The 18,292-nt window shown below is 37.7% G+C and overlaps 1 protein-coding gene across 6 annotated transcripts in view; it reads right to left on the bottom strand.

Moving 5' to 3' along the window:
- The window catches only part of utrn (utrophin), a 175,129-nt gene that overhangs the window by 91,470 nt on the left and 65,367 nt on the right, over positions 1 to 18,292 (bottom strand). For 5 of the 6 annotated variants that reach the window (XM_077509932.1, XM_077509935.1, XM_077509933.1 and 2 more), the window contains 2 exons: positions 16,638 to 16,792; positions 14,404 to 14,593 (listed from right to left, as the gene is read on the bottom strand). In XM_077509932.1, coding sequence (XP_077366058.1) covers positions 14,404 to 14,593; positions 16,638 to 16,792 — 345 coding nt within the window. Of the gene's footprint in view, positions 1 to 12,133; positions 12,647 to 14,403; positions 14,594 to 16,637; positions 16,793 to 18,292 lie in introns of those variants that run through there. The other variant, XM_077509936.1, reaches the window with a different exon arrangement.

The raw sequence follows: 18,292 nt of genomic DNA on the forward strand, positions 1-18,292 counted from the left end.
CTCTTAAACCAATTTGTCTTCATTTGTGCTACTGGCAGGCTCATGTCAAGGAGACGCACATCACTCCAGGTGAGCTTGGAACTGAACTGGAAGGTTTTTAACTCATTCACTCCCAACCATTTTCACTGAAGCAACCCCCTTCGCTTCCGGCTGTTTTTACTGGATTTTGACTGATTTTGCGAGGCCTACAGAATATTGTATTCTATTGCTATAAAAACATGGAACCTACCAAATGAAAAATTTGAGTCTTCTTTCATCAGGAAAAAAAAAAGTATATTTGAATCCGTTTCCGTTTTGCAGGAATTAGTATTAGAATATAGCTGCGTTTCATCATTACTCACAAATCTGTTTAAAACTGTGGAGAAATCAGCTTGTTTGCAACATGGCCCTGGTTGATCTCTTATACTCTGCTGCCACCTGATGGCCATTTTTGTAATAACTACCACTGCCTCAACCGTTCTCTGCAGTTTAGAGGCTGCATCATAGCCTTGTATGCTCTAGCATAAACAAAAACATTAAAAAACAAAAACGTATAAATATGTCTTTGGGACACTTAAAACATTTAAAATATAACGTAATTATACGTTTTTGGGAGCAAATGAGTTAACAAGCAACAGGGATTTTCCTTCATTTAAGCGTTTCATGAGAATGCTGTTGTCTCTATTAGATAGAGAAAATATAATATCCCATAATTTATGCAAATACTTTTCATTTGTATTAATTATTCTTTTATTGTATTATTACCATTATTAATGAAGTACAATATATTGCATTTTACTTGAATGTATATTTTATTTATTTATTGTATTTATTACCTAACCGTTTACTTTTTTCGATATTATTTCGCACATATGTTTGTTATTTTTAAATGCCATATAAAGGCAACGGCAAAAATCATGACGCCAACGTTAGTTTACAATCTTAAAAGTGGAGTCAGACCGCTCTGTGTACTCAAAGAGCGATACACTACTTTGAAGCTCTTAAAAGCGCCTCATCCAAAATGTAAGCACTTTTCAAATATTCAAAGAGGAAAGGATTTCGCAAGCTATTTTTTCCACACACACAAGCAGTAATATGATTGTGACTCAGCATTACGTATGTGCGCTTTCTTGACACCATTCATTGGCAGGGATCAATAGATATCGCGCTATGTGACTCGTTCACGTCAACCGCGACGCGACATCTTTTGGCAAACAAGCAAGGCAGGAACAGACTGAAGGTCAAAAAGGCGTCACGCTGACAAGGTAAATTAGACACTGGAGCGCCTCACTCCAGGTCAGTGTGACTTTTTCTCTGTGCCCACACAGTGTGACTCGCTAGTAATCTTTCGATGGCAAATTGCTGTGATTTGGTGTTTGGCAGCAAATAAACTGGTGAAAGTAGGAATTATTTTTATTTTACTTAGTGGTAATATTTTCTATATTAATGCAATGAAGAATATATATATATATATGTATATATATATATATATATATATATATATATATATATATATATATATATATATATATATATATATATACATACACAATAATTTTTGTGCAGTACAATGCTGTGCCACAACATGATTGGCAGCACTGAGCTCTACTATTGCGTAATCTACAAACAAAGAAGAGGCAGAGCAGGTCTAACTACTTGTTTCTAAAATGAAAAACATTTTTTTTGTTAGTTTTAATTACTTTTTGCATTCATAAATAGCCCGTACATATATTTACATGATCACCGATCAAACAGTAAAAAAAAAAAAAAAAAAAAAACAATCACCGATTTGATTAGAAGATGGAGCAATAAACTGTAACTTGTAAATGGCATTTCTTTAGGTACATGTTAAATATCACAAAGATCTCGATATTGCGATATTCAATAGACTTCACAATATTAATATATATCAGGAGTGTGACGATATAGCGATATCACGATAAATCGTAATACTCTGTCTCACGATAAATTATCAATAGGCCTATGCAAGTATTGCGATATTTCTAGTTAATATGCAGCCACTATAACGGCTCCATTGTTCATGACTTATGAAGCAATTACTTGGTGGGCCACTAGGGGGAGCGCCTCATAAGAGTGGCGGGGAAATGGACGGAGGTTTTCAGGCGAAGAAGACTCATGAGCTTACTTTTACTTGTGTAAGACATTTATCTGTCCAGTCAGTTTTGCATACGTTTCTATGAGCAATGTGTATTATATCTTTAATTTTAAGATTTGAAAACATTTTTTTTTTCCTCAGGAATATTAATATTTATTTAATTGGATTTAATATTTAAGTCATTTTATTTATTTACTTTTGCAATGTTACACAAAAAATTGTGTCAGTTTATAAAATGAAACAATTGGCTATGTAACTGACATTTGTATTTGTTTAAAACAAATAATAATCATTGTGAAGAAGACACCAGTTTTAATATTGTGTTTCAGTGTTGCGACAAAAAGAAACTATTTTATGATTGAAAAAAACATCAGTTTATGTCTTGAGTAGTTTTATCGTAGATTTCCGTGGACTTATTACCGGACCAATGTATCGATAATCGCAGTATCGTCATATCGTGAGATAATCGTTATCGTGAGCCTTGTATCACATATCGTATCATATCGTGAGGTACACAGATTCCCACCCCTAATAAATATACATATATAACTACATACATTTATATAAACAGATTTATTTAGAAAATTCTTATTATTATTAATTACAATGATCCCCACACACACATTTTTGTTTGCAATACGCGACAAAAAGCCGTTAAAAAAGCCCTCCACTGTCAAAATGGAAGTTGCTGTCAAGTTGTTTTACAACGGGCCTCGGTGAATTATTCCCCGTCAAAAGTGTTGTTCCGAGCAACAAATGTGCTGCCTCATTCTGGCCAGAGCCTTCCTTGTCCGCGCGCTCGCTTGCTTTGCGGCATCATAAAGTGCACGGGGCGCTAAAGCACGTGGGCATTAGCAGCTCTGGCTCGCCGTCGCGTCCGGCCCGAGAGCGCCTAATGGAACGGGGAGTGCGCGCAACACAAATCCACGGCAGAACGCACATAAAGGCATTAGCGGCTCAGTCAGTGTGGCCCAAGAAAAACACACCAAGCTTTATGGACTTGCTACTTCTTGCGTCTAATGACATTAAGCTTAATGCATGACTTATTGGTTTATCTGATCGTCGCAGTTGTAGTCATGGCTGGAAAGACCGAGCACATCATTGAGGGGAAGTTAAGCAACAGCAGAGACGAACTGGGAAGCATTGTTGATCATTTGACGTGTTTAAATAGCTACAAACTAACAAGTTTTAAGGAAGTCCCAAGTTATGCAGTAACCTGTTTAGGCAGCAAACCAGTGACGTCTTTTTAAAAAGCTGAGTACCTGGGAAGATCAAATAAGAAACTTCTGGTCAACGTTGCAAGTTGACAATGATCTGGTTGTTTTTATGACAGCCCGTTTAGGTAGCAAACAAGTCGGGTCTGACCTCCTCTACTGATTAAGTAACTTGGAAAGTCAACCAATAAGACACCACCGACACCTTGCATTACAAGCTCAAAATGCGCTTAAGATTTGCACCACAGCCCGTTTAGGTAGCAAACAAGTCGGGTCTGACCTACTGGCCTCCACTACTGATTAATTAAGTCATTTGGAAAGTCAACCAATAAGACACCACCGACACCTTGCATTACAAGCTCGAAATGTGCTTAAGATTTGCACCACAGCCCGTTTAGGTAGCAAACAAGTCGGGTCTGACCTACTACTCCTCTACTGATTAATTAAGTCACTTGGAAAGTCAACCAATAAGACACCACCGACACCTTGCATTACAAGCTCGAAATGCGCTTAAGATTTGCACCACAGCCCGTTTAGGTAGCAAACAAGTCAGGTCTGACCGACTGGCCTCCTCTACTGATTAGTTAAGTCACTTGGAAAGTCAACCAATAAGACACCACCGACACCTTGCATTACAAGCTCGAAATGTGCTTATGATTTGCACCACAGCCCGTTTAGCTAGCAAACAAGTCGGGTCTGACCTACTGGCCTCCTCTACTGATTAAGTCAGTAATTTGGAAAGTCAACCAATAAGACACCACCAACACCTTGCATTACAAGCTCGAAATGCACTTAAGATTTGCACCACAGCCCGTTTAGGTAGCAAACAAGTCGGGTCTGACCTACTGGCCTCCTCTACTGATTAGTTAAGTCACTTGGAAAGTCAACCAATAAGACACCACCAACACCTTGCATTACAAGCTCGAAATGCACTTAAGATTTGCACCACAGCCCGTTTAGGCAGCAAACGAGTCACGTCTGCGAGTTTGAATTTAAAAAAAAAAAAAAAAAAAAAAAGGAAGAAATGAATAACCAGGAAGCCAAACAATAAGAAGGCATTGAAGGCATATTCCATGGTGAAAACATCCTGTTTTGATTTATACTGCAGCCCGTTTAGGTTGTAAATTAGTCGGGCATATCTTATATATCGGGCACTTATTGTCAATTCAAATAAAAGAATAACCAAAAAAGGCAAATAATAAGAAACCATAGTTCACCACAATTGGAGACGTCCAATGTCAATTAATGCAGCAACCCATCTAGGCGGGAACATGTTTTGGGACAGCACAAAACAGTCCTACTTCCTGTTTGCTTTGACATTATGATGCAAACAGCCTGGGGAACATTGCTCACTCTATTTAATTTCCATTTGTAATATACAACAACAGCTAGAAAATACTTCACTGCTTTAAAGAACATCAAATTAGTCGGGCCTGAATTATTTCCAAGTCGTGAAATCCACAATTGCCTCCTTTTATTTCAAGACCGCACGCCCAAACTGCATTAATGCTGGATCCATCAATTTTCAAAGATTGAAAATAAACCAACAAGGATTTATTGGTCCTGCCTCTCCCATCTGATCTTAAATGTGAGGCTAACTTCATCACGCAGAGGCCTTGTTGTTTTTCACCTGCCAGTGGCCTTGTCTCCGTGTTTATGTCAGCAGGAGTTTATTGGCGAAGACTTGAAGAGCGGCACGCTCATCGCGAGGCCCCGGTGGCTGGTTTTATCTCCGCTTGTGTTTGATCAGCGCCATGTTGCTGAAAATTGGCTGGAGGGTCCACCTCCGTCACCCCCTCCCAATCATCCCATGAGGTGTGCCCTGCTACTCTCATTACTCTGCCAGCTCAGACTGCGTCTACTCTCATTCCCCCGTTGAAGCACAAGTTTAGAAGGGCGACCTCAAGCCACTTTTGCCTATTGGACTGTTTGTGCCACTAATGCGTCAGCCTTTAGGCATCACACATCATTTTTTTATGATAGTTTTACTATTTTGACAAGTTTTGAACACATCTAAACATGTCAAAACATTTTTTGCAGCTCTTCAAAGAAGAAGCCAAGCGTGCTTGCTTCAAGCTGTTTGTCATTCCCACATATATTCTTTATCTTCTGCAAAGAATGACGAATAAGGAATTTTGACCAGATTATGCATATCCTGTCTGTAGTATACTGCCCGCTGGTGGCCAAGGCAGGCACAGCAGGAGCAACACAATGTCCATTGAAATGAAGCCAAATGTGCCAAAAACATTGACATTTTCCATTATAATTAATTAATTAATTAAATCATAGCTATGTTTTTTTTTTGTTTTTTTTACAAAATGCATGATTATAAAGCAAAATATTTCTGCACATTCCAAAAATTCTTATTTTTAAGGGGGAGGCTGGAATCATTTCAATAGGGAATCATGGTTTGAGTGTTTTGAGATATGAATGCGGTCACAGAAAGAGTTCAACTCATATCTCAAGGCACCGTTAGACCCCATAAATTTATTTATTTTTTTAAATCTTATTTTTAAGGGAAGGCTGGAATCAATAGGGAATGATGATTTGAGCGTTTTGAGATATGAATGTGGTCACCGAAAGAGTTCAACTCATATCTCAAGGGACAGCATTAGACCCCATTAAAAATAATAATAATAATAATAATAATAATCTTATTTTTAGGGGGGAGGCTGGAATCAATAGGGACTGATGATTTGAGTGTTTTGAGATATGAATGTGGTCACAGAAAGAGTTCAACTCATATCTCAAGGTACCGTTAGACCCCATTAAAAAAAAATAAAAAATATCTTAATTTTAGGGAAAGGCTGGAATCAATAGGGGATGATGATTTGAGTTTTTTGAGATATGAATGTGGTCACAGAAAGAGTTCAACTCATATCTCAAGGTACCGTTATACCCCATAAAAAAATAAAAAAATAAATAAAAATCTTATTTTTAGGGGGAAGCTGGAATCAATAGGGACTGATAATTTGAGTGTTTTGAGATATGAATGTGGTCACAGAAACAGTTCAACTCATATCTCAAGGCACCGTTAGACCCAATTTAAAAAAATAAATAAAAAATGTTATTTTTAGGGGGAGGCTGGAATCAATAGGAGATGATGATTTGAGTGTTTTGAGATATGAATGTGGTCACAGAAGAGTTCAACTCATATCTCAAGGTACCGTTAGACCCCATTAAAAAAAAAAGAAAAAAAAAAGAACATCCCTGAATATGTAGTTTCACCAATATAGCCGTCCCCAGAGGGCAACCATAACGACAACACGGCCCACGACGAAATCAACTTTGCCACCCGACGTCGAGCTCGATCTAGCTCCACGCCACAGACGCCGCAAGGCAGGTGAGTCAAGCACCGTCTGACCTTCAGCTCCCAAAGAGGTCCTCTGGGTTATTAGCGTCTAATGGAGCTCAGGTGCAGCCAGACAGGCTCCCTTGTAACATGGCTCCCGCTCACATTAGACAAATCCGCCTCTCGTCCCGCTACCCACAATGCATTTCTGTCCTCACGCCAAAACACTCACGGCCGGATGCGCAAATGGACCACCGCGCTGTTAATAACACAAGCTGAGGGATGACTAGGAAATATTTGCAGGGAGGTTCATGAACGCACTTCATTTAAAAGCGTCAAGGTGGTATCGGGAGGCAATAAACAGTAATGAAGATGTGTTTCGGCTCCCAATCTACAAGTGTAAATCACAGTTTGCTGCCTAAACGGGCTGAGGCAATGACACCAAAATGGGATGTTTCCAATGAAGTATCAGCTTGTTTTTTTTTTATTCTTTGACCTTCTTTGTTTAGATCAAGAGAGGGCACATGTAAGTGAGGCCCACCTAGCTTGCTGCCTAAACGGTCTGCAATGCAAGTAATCAGTGATTTGGTTTCCAGGATTCTGCATGCCCGACTAGGTTGCTGCCTAAACAGTCTGCAGTACAAATAAAATCTGGATGCTTCCAAATGTATAAAGCCAAGTGTCTGCAATTTGTTATACTTTAACCTACGCAAATTCTGTAATAAAATCAGTCGATGGTGAAAATAAATCATGCCCACCTAGTTTGCTGCCTAAACAGTCTGCTGCACATATAAAAACAACACATTTCCAACATGTAATGCAAAGTATCAGTAGTTTGTCTTTGTTTGACTTGACAAGATTATGTATTCAAATCAAAAGATGGTGCAAATAAGTCAGACCCGACTAGTTTGCTGCCGAAACGGGTTGCTGCACAAATCAAAACTGTGCATTTCTGATATGTTATGCAAAGTATTAGTGGGTTCTTTGGTTTTCCTGCTTACCTGATATTTTTTATTCAAATCAGCATAGGTCACAAGTGAGTCATACCCAACTAGTCAGTAGTATTCATTTTTAGTTAATCATGCTCGACTAGTGTGCTGCATTAACAGGCTGGTGTAGAAATCAAAACAACTTTTGCGATGTTCAGTGTAACTACTTTTTTACTCATTGAATATTTATGATTGTTCTATTACTTTTGTTTTACTTTTGTTATAATTGGAAGCGGGTGCAAGTGATTCATGCCCATTTAGTCTGCCACCTAGACAGGATGCCTTATAAGTCGAAAAGCAGGACATTTCCAACTTGAGCAAAGTGGCTTTTTGCTTCTTATTGTTTGACTTTCGAGAGGCGGCACAAACAAGTCAGGCCCGACTAGTTTGAACCTCATTCACTCATTTGCTCCCAAAAACGTATAAATATGTTTTTTTTTAAATGTTTTGTATCCCAAAGACGTATTTATACGTTTGTTTTGTTTTGTTTTGTTTTTTTTAATGCTAAAGCATACAGAAGGCTTTGATGAAGCCTCTCAACTGCAAAGAACGCTTGCAAAAATGGTAGTTATTACACAAACGGCCAGCAGGGCCATGTTGAAAAAAATCCCTCAATTACTCACAATTCTAAATAGATTTGTGACAATTGATTAAACTTAGCTATATTCTTATGCCAATTGCTGCAAAACGGAAACAGATAGAAATATACTTTTTTTCCTGATGAAAGAAGACACTTTAATCTTTCTTTTGGTAGGTTACATGTTTTTATAGCGATAGCATACAATATTCTACGGGCCTTGCAAAATCAGTCAAAATCCAGTAAAACAGCCGGGAGTGAAAATGGCTGGGAGCGAATGAGTTAAATAAACACAGTACAATTATAAACTTTCTGGATACAACAATACTCACACTCTCATATATCTGGGCTACACAACTCTTTAGCTAAGCAATTGGACCAACTAAATTACAACGTGTTATAGAAAAAGTACAGACACAGATAAAACCGTATTTCGACTGCTTAAACTGAGGCTCAGCCTCGATCAAATCCATCAAGCAGAAGGCAACGCTCCAACCGAGGCTAGCGAGCTAGCGCCCCCTGGGAGGACAGAGACACGTCTGGCATGACTGACTCCGTCCGTTGAGGGGAGGCCGGAGCAACCGATGCAACCCGCGGGGCGCTAATTGAGTACCGGATGACTGATGGCTCTCCATGGCGCTTCAGGTGTCTGGCTCAAAAATAATGCTGTGTACATTGCAACATGCTGTAATAATACGACAAAAACGAGCAACAAAAAGGTCAACGTGAAAGCAAACCATGTTGGGGTTGCTGAGGAATGATGGATTTATGGATTAAGACTGGCTTAGGCTGGACTGTCACATGTTGCTTTGATTGAAGCTGGCAAGCCATCACAAACGGTTGTGATGCATTTGTCCGCCCCCCCCCCATCCATATTGGCCAAATCCTCCGTGATGAAAAGGACCCAGCTGACAACCAGCTGTGGCGCGTTACGTCACCGTATACTCGCGTTTTGCTCACAAGAAAGATTCAGATTCGGAATTTATTGTCATTGTCGCAAACGAACAAAGAGAGCTCCCGATGTGCCATTTTCACTCGCTCGCCTTACAGCAGAGGTAGCAAAAGTACACACACCCTGTTCTTAAGAAAAGATACTTGTGTAAACAAAAGGTTCTGCTAAAAGTCGAAGTACTGACACACTGAAAAGCACCAAAGTAAACTTTTTTTTACTGTCAATTATATACAATATAACAAAAAAATGTAAAAATTAAATTAACTAATAACTAAAAAAATACACTTGAAAATGTTACTTATAATAAAAAATGTGGAATTTAATCAGAATAAACTCGTATAATACAAGAAAAAAGTCACATTAATATTAGAATAAATCAAACAGGATATTCTGAATAAGAATTGTTAATATTCAGAAAAAATGATAGAATATGAGAATGAAGTCATAAATTAGTAAAAAAAAAAAAAAAAAAAAAGCCACAATTAAGTGATTAGCTTTATTTATACAAAGAAAAACTTTTTTTTTAAGTGGAATATTATGAGAATAAAATAATATACTGAAAACAAATGTGCAATATTATGAGAATAAAGTAAAAAAATTACAATAAAAGGTCGCAATACCATGAAAATTCCACTATCATGTGTCATGCAGAAAAGCTTGGAAAAAAAGGAGGAATATTGCAATAATAAAGTCATAACTACAAGAAAAAAAAAGTCACAATACTAACAAATTTGGACTATTATGAAAATCCAGTCATGTATGTGACCGTTTGCTGAGGTTTTTTTTTTCCATATTCATACTGTGCTCCCCTTAAAGGAACTTATTCTGGTTTGGGGGCTATTTTCCCTCCCTTTCCCATATGTTTTTTCCTTTTCATATGCAGAAACAGGGTACTGTAAAAGGCGACCCGGCGGACTGCCATTCTGTATCTCCTGTTGGTCACTGCTGCTATGTTGCATTAGTATGAGAATTCCGTCATACATTACGCATAAAATCTTATTACAAAACAAATATGTAAAATAACATTCAAGAACATAACATCCCAACATTAAAAATGTAATGAAAATCCAGTCATTAATGTGCCCTGTTTGCTGAGGTTTTTTTCCCTTCAAATCCATAATGTGCTCCCCTTACAGGAGGAGCTCAGTCTGGGTTTTATTTTTATTTATTTATTTTATTGCTATTTTTTTCCTCCCATTCCCTTTACAATTTTCTTTTCATCTGCGGAAACGGGGTAGTGTCAAAGGCATCCCCCTGTTGGTCAATGTTTTTCTAGGTCTACTGGACAGGTTGTGTCTGATCCACTTCGTTACACCTTGTGGTACAATGAGAATAAAGCTATTCTAATTGTGATTCTGATTCTAAGATTCAAAACATTCAGAGGAAATATAAGAGAATAAGGTTGTAAATTACAAGAAAAACTCCATCAAGCTTATTCGGAGAAAATCAAGCATTCGACTACAATAAAATGTAGCAATATCACAAGAAAGGAACTTCAAATTATCAAGAGAATGAAGTCGTGTACAAGAGCAAAAACCTCAAAACATTCAGAAGAAATATAAGAGAATAAAGTTGTAAATTACAAGAAAGACTCACTTGAGCTTATTTGGAGAAAATCAAGCATTCGACTACAATAGAATGTAGCAATATCACAAGAAAGGAACTTCAAATTATCAAGAGAATGAAGTCGTGTACAAGAGCAAAAACCTCAAAACATTCAGAAGAAATATAAGAGAATAAAGTTGTAAATTACAAGAAAGACTCACTTGAGCTTATTTGGAGAAAATCAAGCATTCGACTACAATAGAATGTAGCAATATCACAAGAAAGGAACTTGTAATTATCAAGAAAATGAAGTCATGTACTAGAGCAAAAAACTCAAAACATTCAGAAGAAATATAAGAGAATAAAGTTGTGAAATTACAAGAAAAACTCCATCAAGCTTATTCGGAGAAAATCAAGCATTCGACTACAATAAAATGTAGCAATATCACAAGAAAGGAACTTCAAATTATCAAGAGAATGAAGTCGTGTACAAGAGCAAAAACCTCAAAACATTCAGAAGAAATATAAGAGAATAAAGTTGTGAAATTACAAGAAAAACTCCATCAAGCTTATTTGGAGAAAATCAAGCATTCGACTACAATAGAATGTAGCAATATCACAAGAAAGGAACTTGTAATTATCAAGAAAATGAAGTCATGTACTAGAGCAAAAAACTCAAAACATTCACAAGAAATATAAGAGAATAAAGTTGTGAAATTACAAGAAAAACTTCATCAAGCTTATTCGGAGAAAATCAAGCATTCAACTACAATGAAATGTAGCAACATCACAAGAAAGAAACTTGCAATTATCAAGAGAATGAAGTCATGTACTAGAGCAAAAAACTCAAAACATTCAGAAGAAATATAAGAGAATAAAGTTGTAAATTACAAGAAAGACTCACTCGAGCTTATTTGGAGAAAAATCAAGCATTCAACTACAATAGAATGTAGCAATATCACAAGAAAGGAACTTGAAATTATCAAGAGAATGAAGTCGTGTACAAGAGCAAAAACTCAAAACATTCACAAGAAATATAAGAGAATAAAGTTGTAAATTACAAGAAAGACTCACTCGAGCTTATTTGGAGAAAATCAAGCATTCGACTACAATAGAATGTAGCAATATCACAAGAAAGGAACTTATTATCAAGAGAATGAAGTCGTGTTCAAGAGCAAAAAGTCAAAACATTCTGATTAGAGAAGACCTCGACACAATGTGCAATCATCATAAGTTGATTCAAATCAACAGATTCAGCCAAAACAGCACGCCGGGTGGAGAAAACGCTGATGAAGGATGAATAATGTAGCAGAAAGCAAACTGTCCAAGTGGTTGACTTGATGATCTTAAAACCAGGTGGCGAAATCCGCACATCAAAACGACCAAGAAGACGGAAAGTTCAAATGACTTTCCCCGCAATAAACTCTGCGTCTCTCTTCCCGCTGCACCGCGCTCCCGTGCACACGTACCTTGCAGAGTTTCTGGTAGCGCGGCGAGGAGATCGCCATCCTCTGGAGCCTGTGCAGGAAGACCACCACTTTCTGGAGGGAGGTCCGGACCATGGCCATCATTTTAGGACTGCTACAAGTCTGCAGCAGCCTGGCGCCGGTCCGCATGCTATCAGTGCCCGAGCCCGCTCATGGCGCTGCGTCCGCCGTCTCCCCCCGCCGGACGTGATGCGCACGCACTCGCTCGCTCACGCTGAGCTCAGCATGGCTCTTTACTTTCCGCTCCGCGCTGACGTTGGCAAGCCTAAGATCGCGCAAACTGGCTGTGACCGCGGGAAAAAGGGAGAAAAAAAAATGTTGTAAAAGTGCCGAGCAGGACAAGAAAGACGAGTCGCTCCGCTCTTCAGCCGATCCCGTTAGAGAGAAGAGGACAGCTGTGAGGAGAGCGTAGATGGGGAGCGAGGAGGGGGCGGCAGGTAGCGCCTCCTTTGTGCACTCGCTACATCAATGGAGAGAGCGGCTGAGTAATAACGCGCATTATTGTCAACACGCGCACAAAGACGGAGGAGGAGGAGTTAGAGGGAGCTTCCTGGAAGCAAAAGTCCCCGTTGGATTTCTGCCTCCCGCTGTCTGAGCGCTCCCACGTGAAGCACAAAACTGTCATAAAATACAAGGAAAATAAATTATGAGAATAAAGTCAAATATTGCAAGCAAATTTCTTTTTTTTTTTTTAAAGTTACACATTCTGAAAAATACGTTGAAATGTTAAATTGGAGATATTTCGGGGGAAAAAAACCTCGTTCGGAAAAAAAAACGTTCGAATATTATGAGGTAAAATTCCGATTCTAAAATCAGAATTATGAAGTTGCGGATAACAAGAAAAGTTAGAATATGTGAATACTGTCAAATATTGTGAGGAAATAGTCAGAATATTCAGATCAAAATGTGGAATAATATATATATAAAAAAAAAAAAAAAAGCCCCAAAGTTAAGAGTTGGTATTTGTATTTAATTTTGATGCTACTATCCCTTTAAGTGAAAATGAATATTGTTCCAAATATCAGTTATTGGCCTCTTTCACCACAGATAACGGGTATCGGCCCTGAGAAAAACATATCGGTCTATCGCTAATGTTTTTGTTTTGTTTTGTTTTGTTTTTTATCCGAGTCATCTATTAATCAACAAAATAATTTATTATTAAAATAATAGTTAGTTGCAGGTCTACTTTTGATTTACTTTACATGGTAATAAGACCTTGAAAAAAAATGCATTTTAAATAGCAATCGCAATATCGCGTAACATATAAAATGAATACCAAAGCTGCCGAATGAAATATTCAAATTTCCATCGTTACCATCCACATTGAGTGAGGGCAAGGCGAATATTTGACACCAACACGGGCTGCTTTCCTAATTATTACACACACATACACATGTATAGACAGTGGTAGGGGGATTATGCTAAGCTTTCCGGAATAAGGTTTAATGCGCCACAGAAGCCATTTCAGTCAAAGCACAGTATTGACTTGCAGGGAATTACAACTGACTGTTTTGTTGTCACTCATTGTTAATACCATTGATGGTATCAGGTGACTTTGTGTGTTTGTATGCATCTGCGCAATTCGACAAAGCCTGTGGTCAAAAAGGAAAAAGGTGGGTCGTAAAAGTGTTCATAAAAAAAAAGAAAAAAAAAAGAAAAAAAAACAACATTTTGCTCAGCTCAGAGTACTTTCCGATTTCACCAAATGACTTTTCACACTTGAACGCCATCCATCAATCTCAAGTGCGGCACCGATAGAAACAGAGACGGCGTGGCTTTAATTAAGGCAATATGTCAGGGGGCCTCGGGGGCGCAGAGCAAGTCCTGCTTTTTGCGCGAGACAATTGTGCCGAGACGTCGACACGCACCCGCCGTGGGCATGGATGTCATACTAATTTGGGGGCTTTGTATGATTTAGTAGAACTCTTCTTTTTCCAGGGAGGAATGATTGAGAGGAATTGGAATCGTTCTTTGCAGAGGATAAAGAATATATGACTGTGATGTATCGTTATAGTCTGTCTCCATATGTTTTGCACTGTTCAATCTGGGTTATAGATCTGCAAAATGATCTTTAGCAGTTGCGTTAAGCTAGCAGCAAGCAAAGATTCAATGAGCTACGCTCACATGTTCAGACGCCCTCAACATGCCCTCTCATTGACACACACGCGGATGCACCTCGGGGCTAATGGAGGACGACATTGAGATAATAGCTCCCACCTGTGTAATCCCCCCCCCCCCCCCACGTTTCCTACCTCCAGCTGTCGTCTGAGCTCCTTGACGCGGACAGAGTCCTGTGACAAGTCCTCCCTGTGGGAGGCGTCGGCCAGCACGTTGACGGTGGTCTCGGCCTCCTGGAGCCACTTGAGGAAGGCTTCCAGCTCCCTGAGGGACGCCTGCAGACCCTTCAGCTCGCCGTCCAGCTGCCCGTGGCGGTCGTTCGCCCTGCGCGGACCAAAGGGATTGAAAGGTCTTTGTCCGTTCTTGCTACAGTGGTGCCTTGAGATACAAGTTTAATTTTAAAAGTTCAACATTTCAAACGGGGGTGGACCGGCAAATGGGAATTTTGAGTTTCCTTGCTGGGCCGAATATTTTTTCCCCACTCCGTTCGTGTTATCAAATCATCTTTTCCCATTGAAATGAATGGAAATGCCGTTAATCCGTTCTAATACTCTCCAAGATAAACACAGCATCAAAATGTAAATGATTTTTAACATGATAGAGCACTCTATAACATTTTACTCTATAAAAAACACAAACAACTAATGAAATAATTAAATAGAATGTAAATAATTGAACAATTTTTGTCACTTTTTTAACTTCTGCTACTTCTGGTTTAAACTGATTTTCCCTTAAAATCACATTTAAAATCAACTCCAAAGGCTGATATATTAAATTAATTACCAAAGACAAAAATGAAGGACATTTGCGTTATCATCTGTAATAAATTTTATTGTTACAATTATAGTTAGTTTCAGTCAGTTTTGTAAACATAAAATGTAGTCTCTACTGTTTTTTTTTTTTTTTTTTTCATTTTTATTTTATTTTGTTAATGAAAATGTTTTTTCAATTTTGGGTTAAAACATCCCAAAAACGATGCTATAAAAAAAAATTGCTCACAATCTAGTGCTCTCACTATTAAATATTTTTAGAATCGATTAATCTATCAATTATTCAATCGATTAATCGACTAACCATATTCATTTTCATTTTGCATTAAAGTCATTACAAAAGCATTTTTTTTCTTGATTACTGTTTATTAAACAGTGATTGGTATTTATTTTGTACTTCGTATTCATATAGTGATTTAAAAAAAAGGGGTGGGGGGGTGGGGGGTTGATTTATTATGTTACAAGTTTGGTCATTGTTTTCCAAAGTAAAAACAGATTTTGATATGCTGAAATCAGAGGATTTGCACAATTTTAAATAAAACTAGACTATGTGCAATTTCGGGAGAAATTGCGTGATAATGCTGAAAGCTGAATGCTAATAGCTGAATGCATGTGGAATGCTAATGAAGTAAATTGAATGATAAATTATGACATTATAACCTCCTGGTTATTGGACAATGCACTTTATCAACTGTGCCACCGAGTAGTGTAAGACACCTGGTTATGATGATAAGTTATATGTATGGAAGGGGGCGTGGAAAGTGATACTTAGAAAATGTCTGTCCCATTGAAAATGAATGGGGAAAAGTTGATATTGCAAGTTAATATATACCCCGGGAGGCGTGAGTTTTTGAAGCTAGTTGAAATTTGAACAATGTAAATTGGAAGTATTAAGTGGGAGTTGTTATGCGGCAAAAAAGTGTGGAGAATAAAAATCACAATAATGCTTCAGCATTCCCACAAAAATGGCTCCAAATACTGCTTGTTGAGAAGAGAGTTGAATTCGCTGCCAGCGTTTTTTTTGCTTGCCAAAATTTTGCACAACAGCAGATCGAGTCACTCGTATTTCAAGGCACCACAACATTCCTTTTATTACATTCTAATGAATAGATTTACAGCTAGAAAGTTACATCTGATTAATAAATCGCAGTCACAGTATGGATTGTAGTTAAAAAAAAAACAGTGATGCATGATGCCCAATTTAGTAATCACAATCCTCCCAACACAAAATCAATACTTGGAAATGTCAACAATTAAATTACTCCTTAGTTGTTGCTTGATGTCTCCATCTATAATCTTTGGCCAATCATAAATAATGTAATTCGAAACTAATTTAATTCACTTTACAGGATCTTCAATTAATTAGTAGCTGTCCACTACATTGACTAGTGTGTGGCCTTTTGGACGTAGAGTGTGAACGATGACATCATTCACGTCGATTTAAAAAAAAAAAGCATCTGAATTGCGACCCACCAGAGATGCCCTGCAATGCATTTAACAGCTTATTAAAATATGTGATGCCTGAAAAGTAATACAACCACATAGTTGTCATTATTCATGCCTGAAAGGACTTAAAAAAAAAAAAACATGCAAGGCACCTGTTGTTGAGGTTGTTCCAGGCGGCGTTATGCGCATCGGCGACTTCCTTCACCCGCCGGGTGTCGTCGGTGGGGTACTCGCGCAGAAGATGACCGGACAGCTCGTTGAAGGCCGCCACCGCAGCTTGGCCTCGACTCAGCTCTTGCAAAAAAGCCTGCGTCGACATAAACATTAGGAAATATGACACCGCGCTCAGGGAGGTGGTGCATTCTTTACTAAATATAATAATAGTCTAGTGGTTTAAATAACATTTATCTTGACTGCATTAGTCACCATTACATGACCAAACACAAAGCGACACATTGACTTCACCGCTCTTAGATGCCCTCTAGTGTTGGTCCCACGCAGTGCGTCAGAGGCGCGAACGGGCCACGATTTGTCATCGCGTGAAGATGATGTGGGTTCACTGATGCTATTAAGCCTCAAAAGGATACTGCACAGAGGTGATTCATTCCCCATCTTGCACTTTTAATCACGCTTTGAAATGCACTGGTAATTAAAGCTGCGAGCGGCAAATGAGCGGCTGCCTGGAAACTCAAATGTTTCGCAACTTGGCGTCATCTATCTGTCGAGTGTGCGTGGTTCAAATTTGAGAGCAGTAAGAGGTTTTAAAGTAGCCCTGAAAATGGAGGAAATTACCCAAACGTGGCAGCTTTGTATGGAGGACCAAAACTGCCAAAATTAAAAATAAATAAATGACTAAAAGTTGAAAATAAAAACGAATATAAAACGGATTCAGAAAATAAATACTAAAAAAATAAATATACCGGTAAATGAAATAAAAACAAAATAGACAAACAAAAAAATCAAAAAAAAAAAAAAAAGAAAAGAAAAAAGAAAAAACGAGATTAAAAAATATAAATATAAAAATATGCAAGACACGCTTGGGACATTTGAATAACATTTCAACCTGGCACCATGAAATAAATAAATGTGAGAGTGTTTTTATTCATTGATATTTAATTCTATTTATATATTTATTTTAGCATTTATTTTGACATTTATTTTTATATTTATTTTTTGAATCTCAGTGTTTATTTTGGTATTTACTTTTACTTTTATTTATTTATTTGGAGATATATATATATTTTTGTTGTTTATTTTTCATTTATATTTACTTTTTTATTTAATTTTGAATTATAATTTTAGATCATTTTTATTTTCACGTTCATTTATTTATTTATTTAGTCATTTATTTTTAACTCATTTGCTCCCAAAAACGTATAAATGCGTTCTATTTTAAATGTTGTAAGTGTCCCAAAGACGTATTTATATGTTTTTAATGTTTTGTTTTTATACGAGAGCATATAGAAGCCTTTGATGCAGCCTCTGAACTGCAGAGAACGGTTGAGGCAATGGTTGTTATGACAAAAATGGCCAGCAGTTGGCAGCAGAGTATAAGAAATCAACCAGGGCAATGTTGCAAACAAGCTGTTTTCCCCAGAGTTTAAAACAGATTTTTGAATAGTGATGAAACTTCGCTATATTCTAACGCTAATTGCTGCAAAACAGAAACAGATGGAAAAATACTTTTTTTTTCCTGATAAAAAAAAAAAAAAAAAAAAAAGAGACTCTAATCTTTCTTTTGGTAGGTTCCATGTTTTTATAGCAATAGATATAGAACACTATATACAATATTCTGTGGACCTTCCAA

Source organism: Festucalex cinctus, chromosome 21, assembly GCF_051991245.1.
Source record: "Festucalex cinctus isolate MCC-2025b chromosome 21, RoL_Fcin_1.0, whole genome shotgun sequence".
Taxonomy (NCBI): Eukaryota; Metazoa; Chordata; class Actinopteri; order Syngnathiformes; family Syngnathidae; genus Festucalex; species Festucalex cinctus.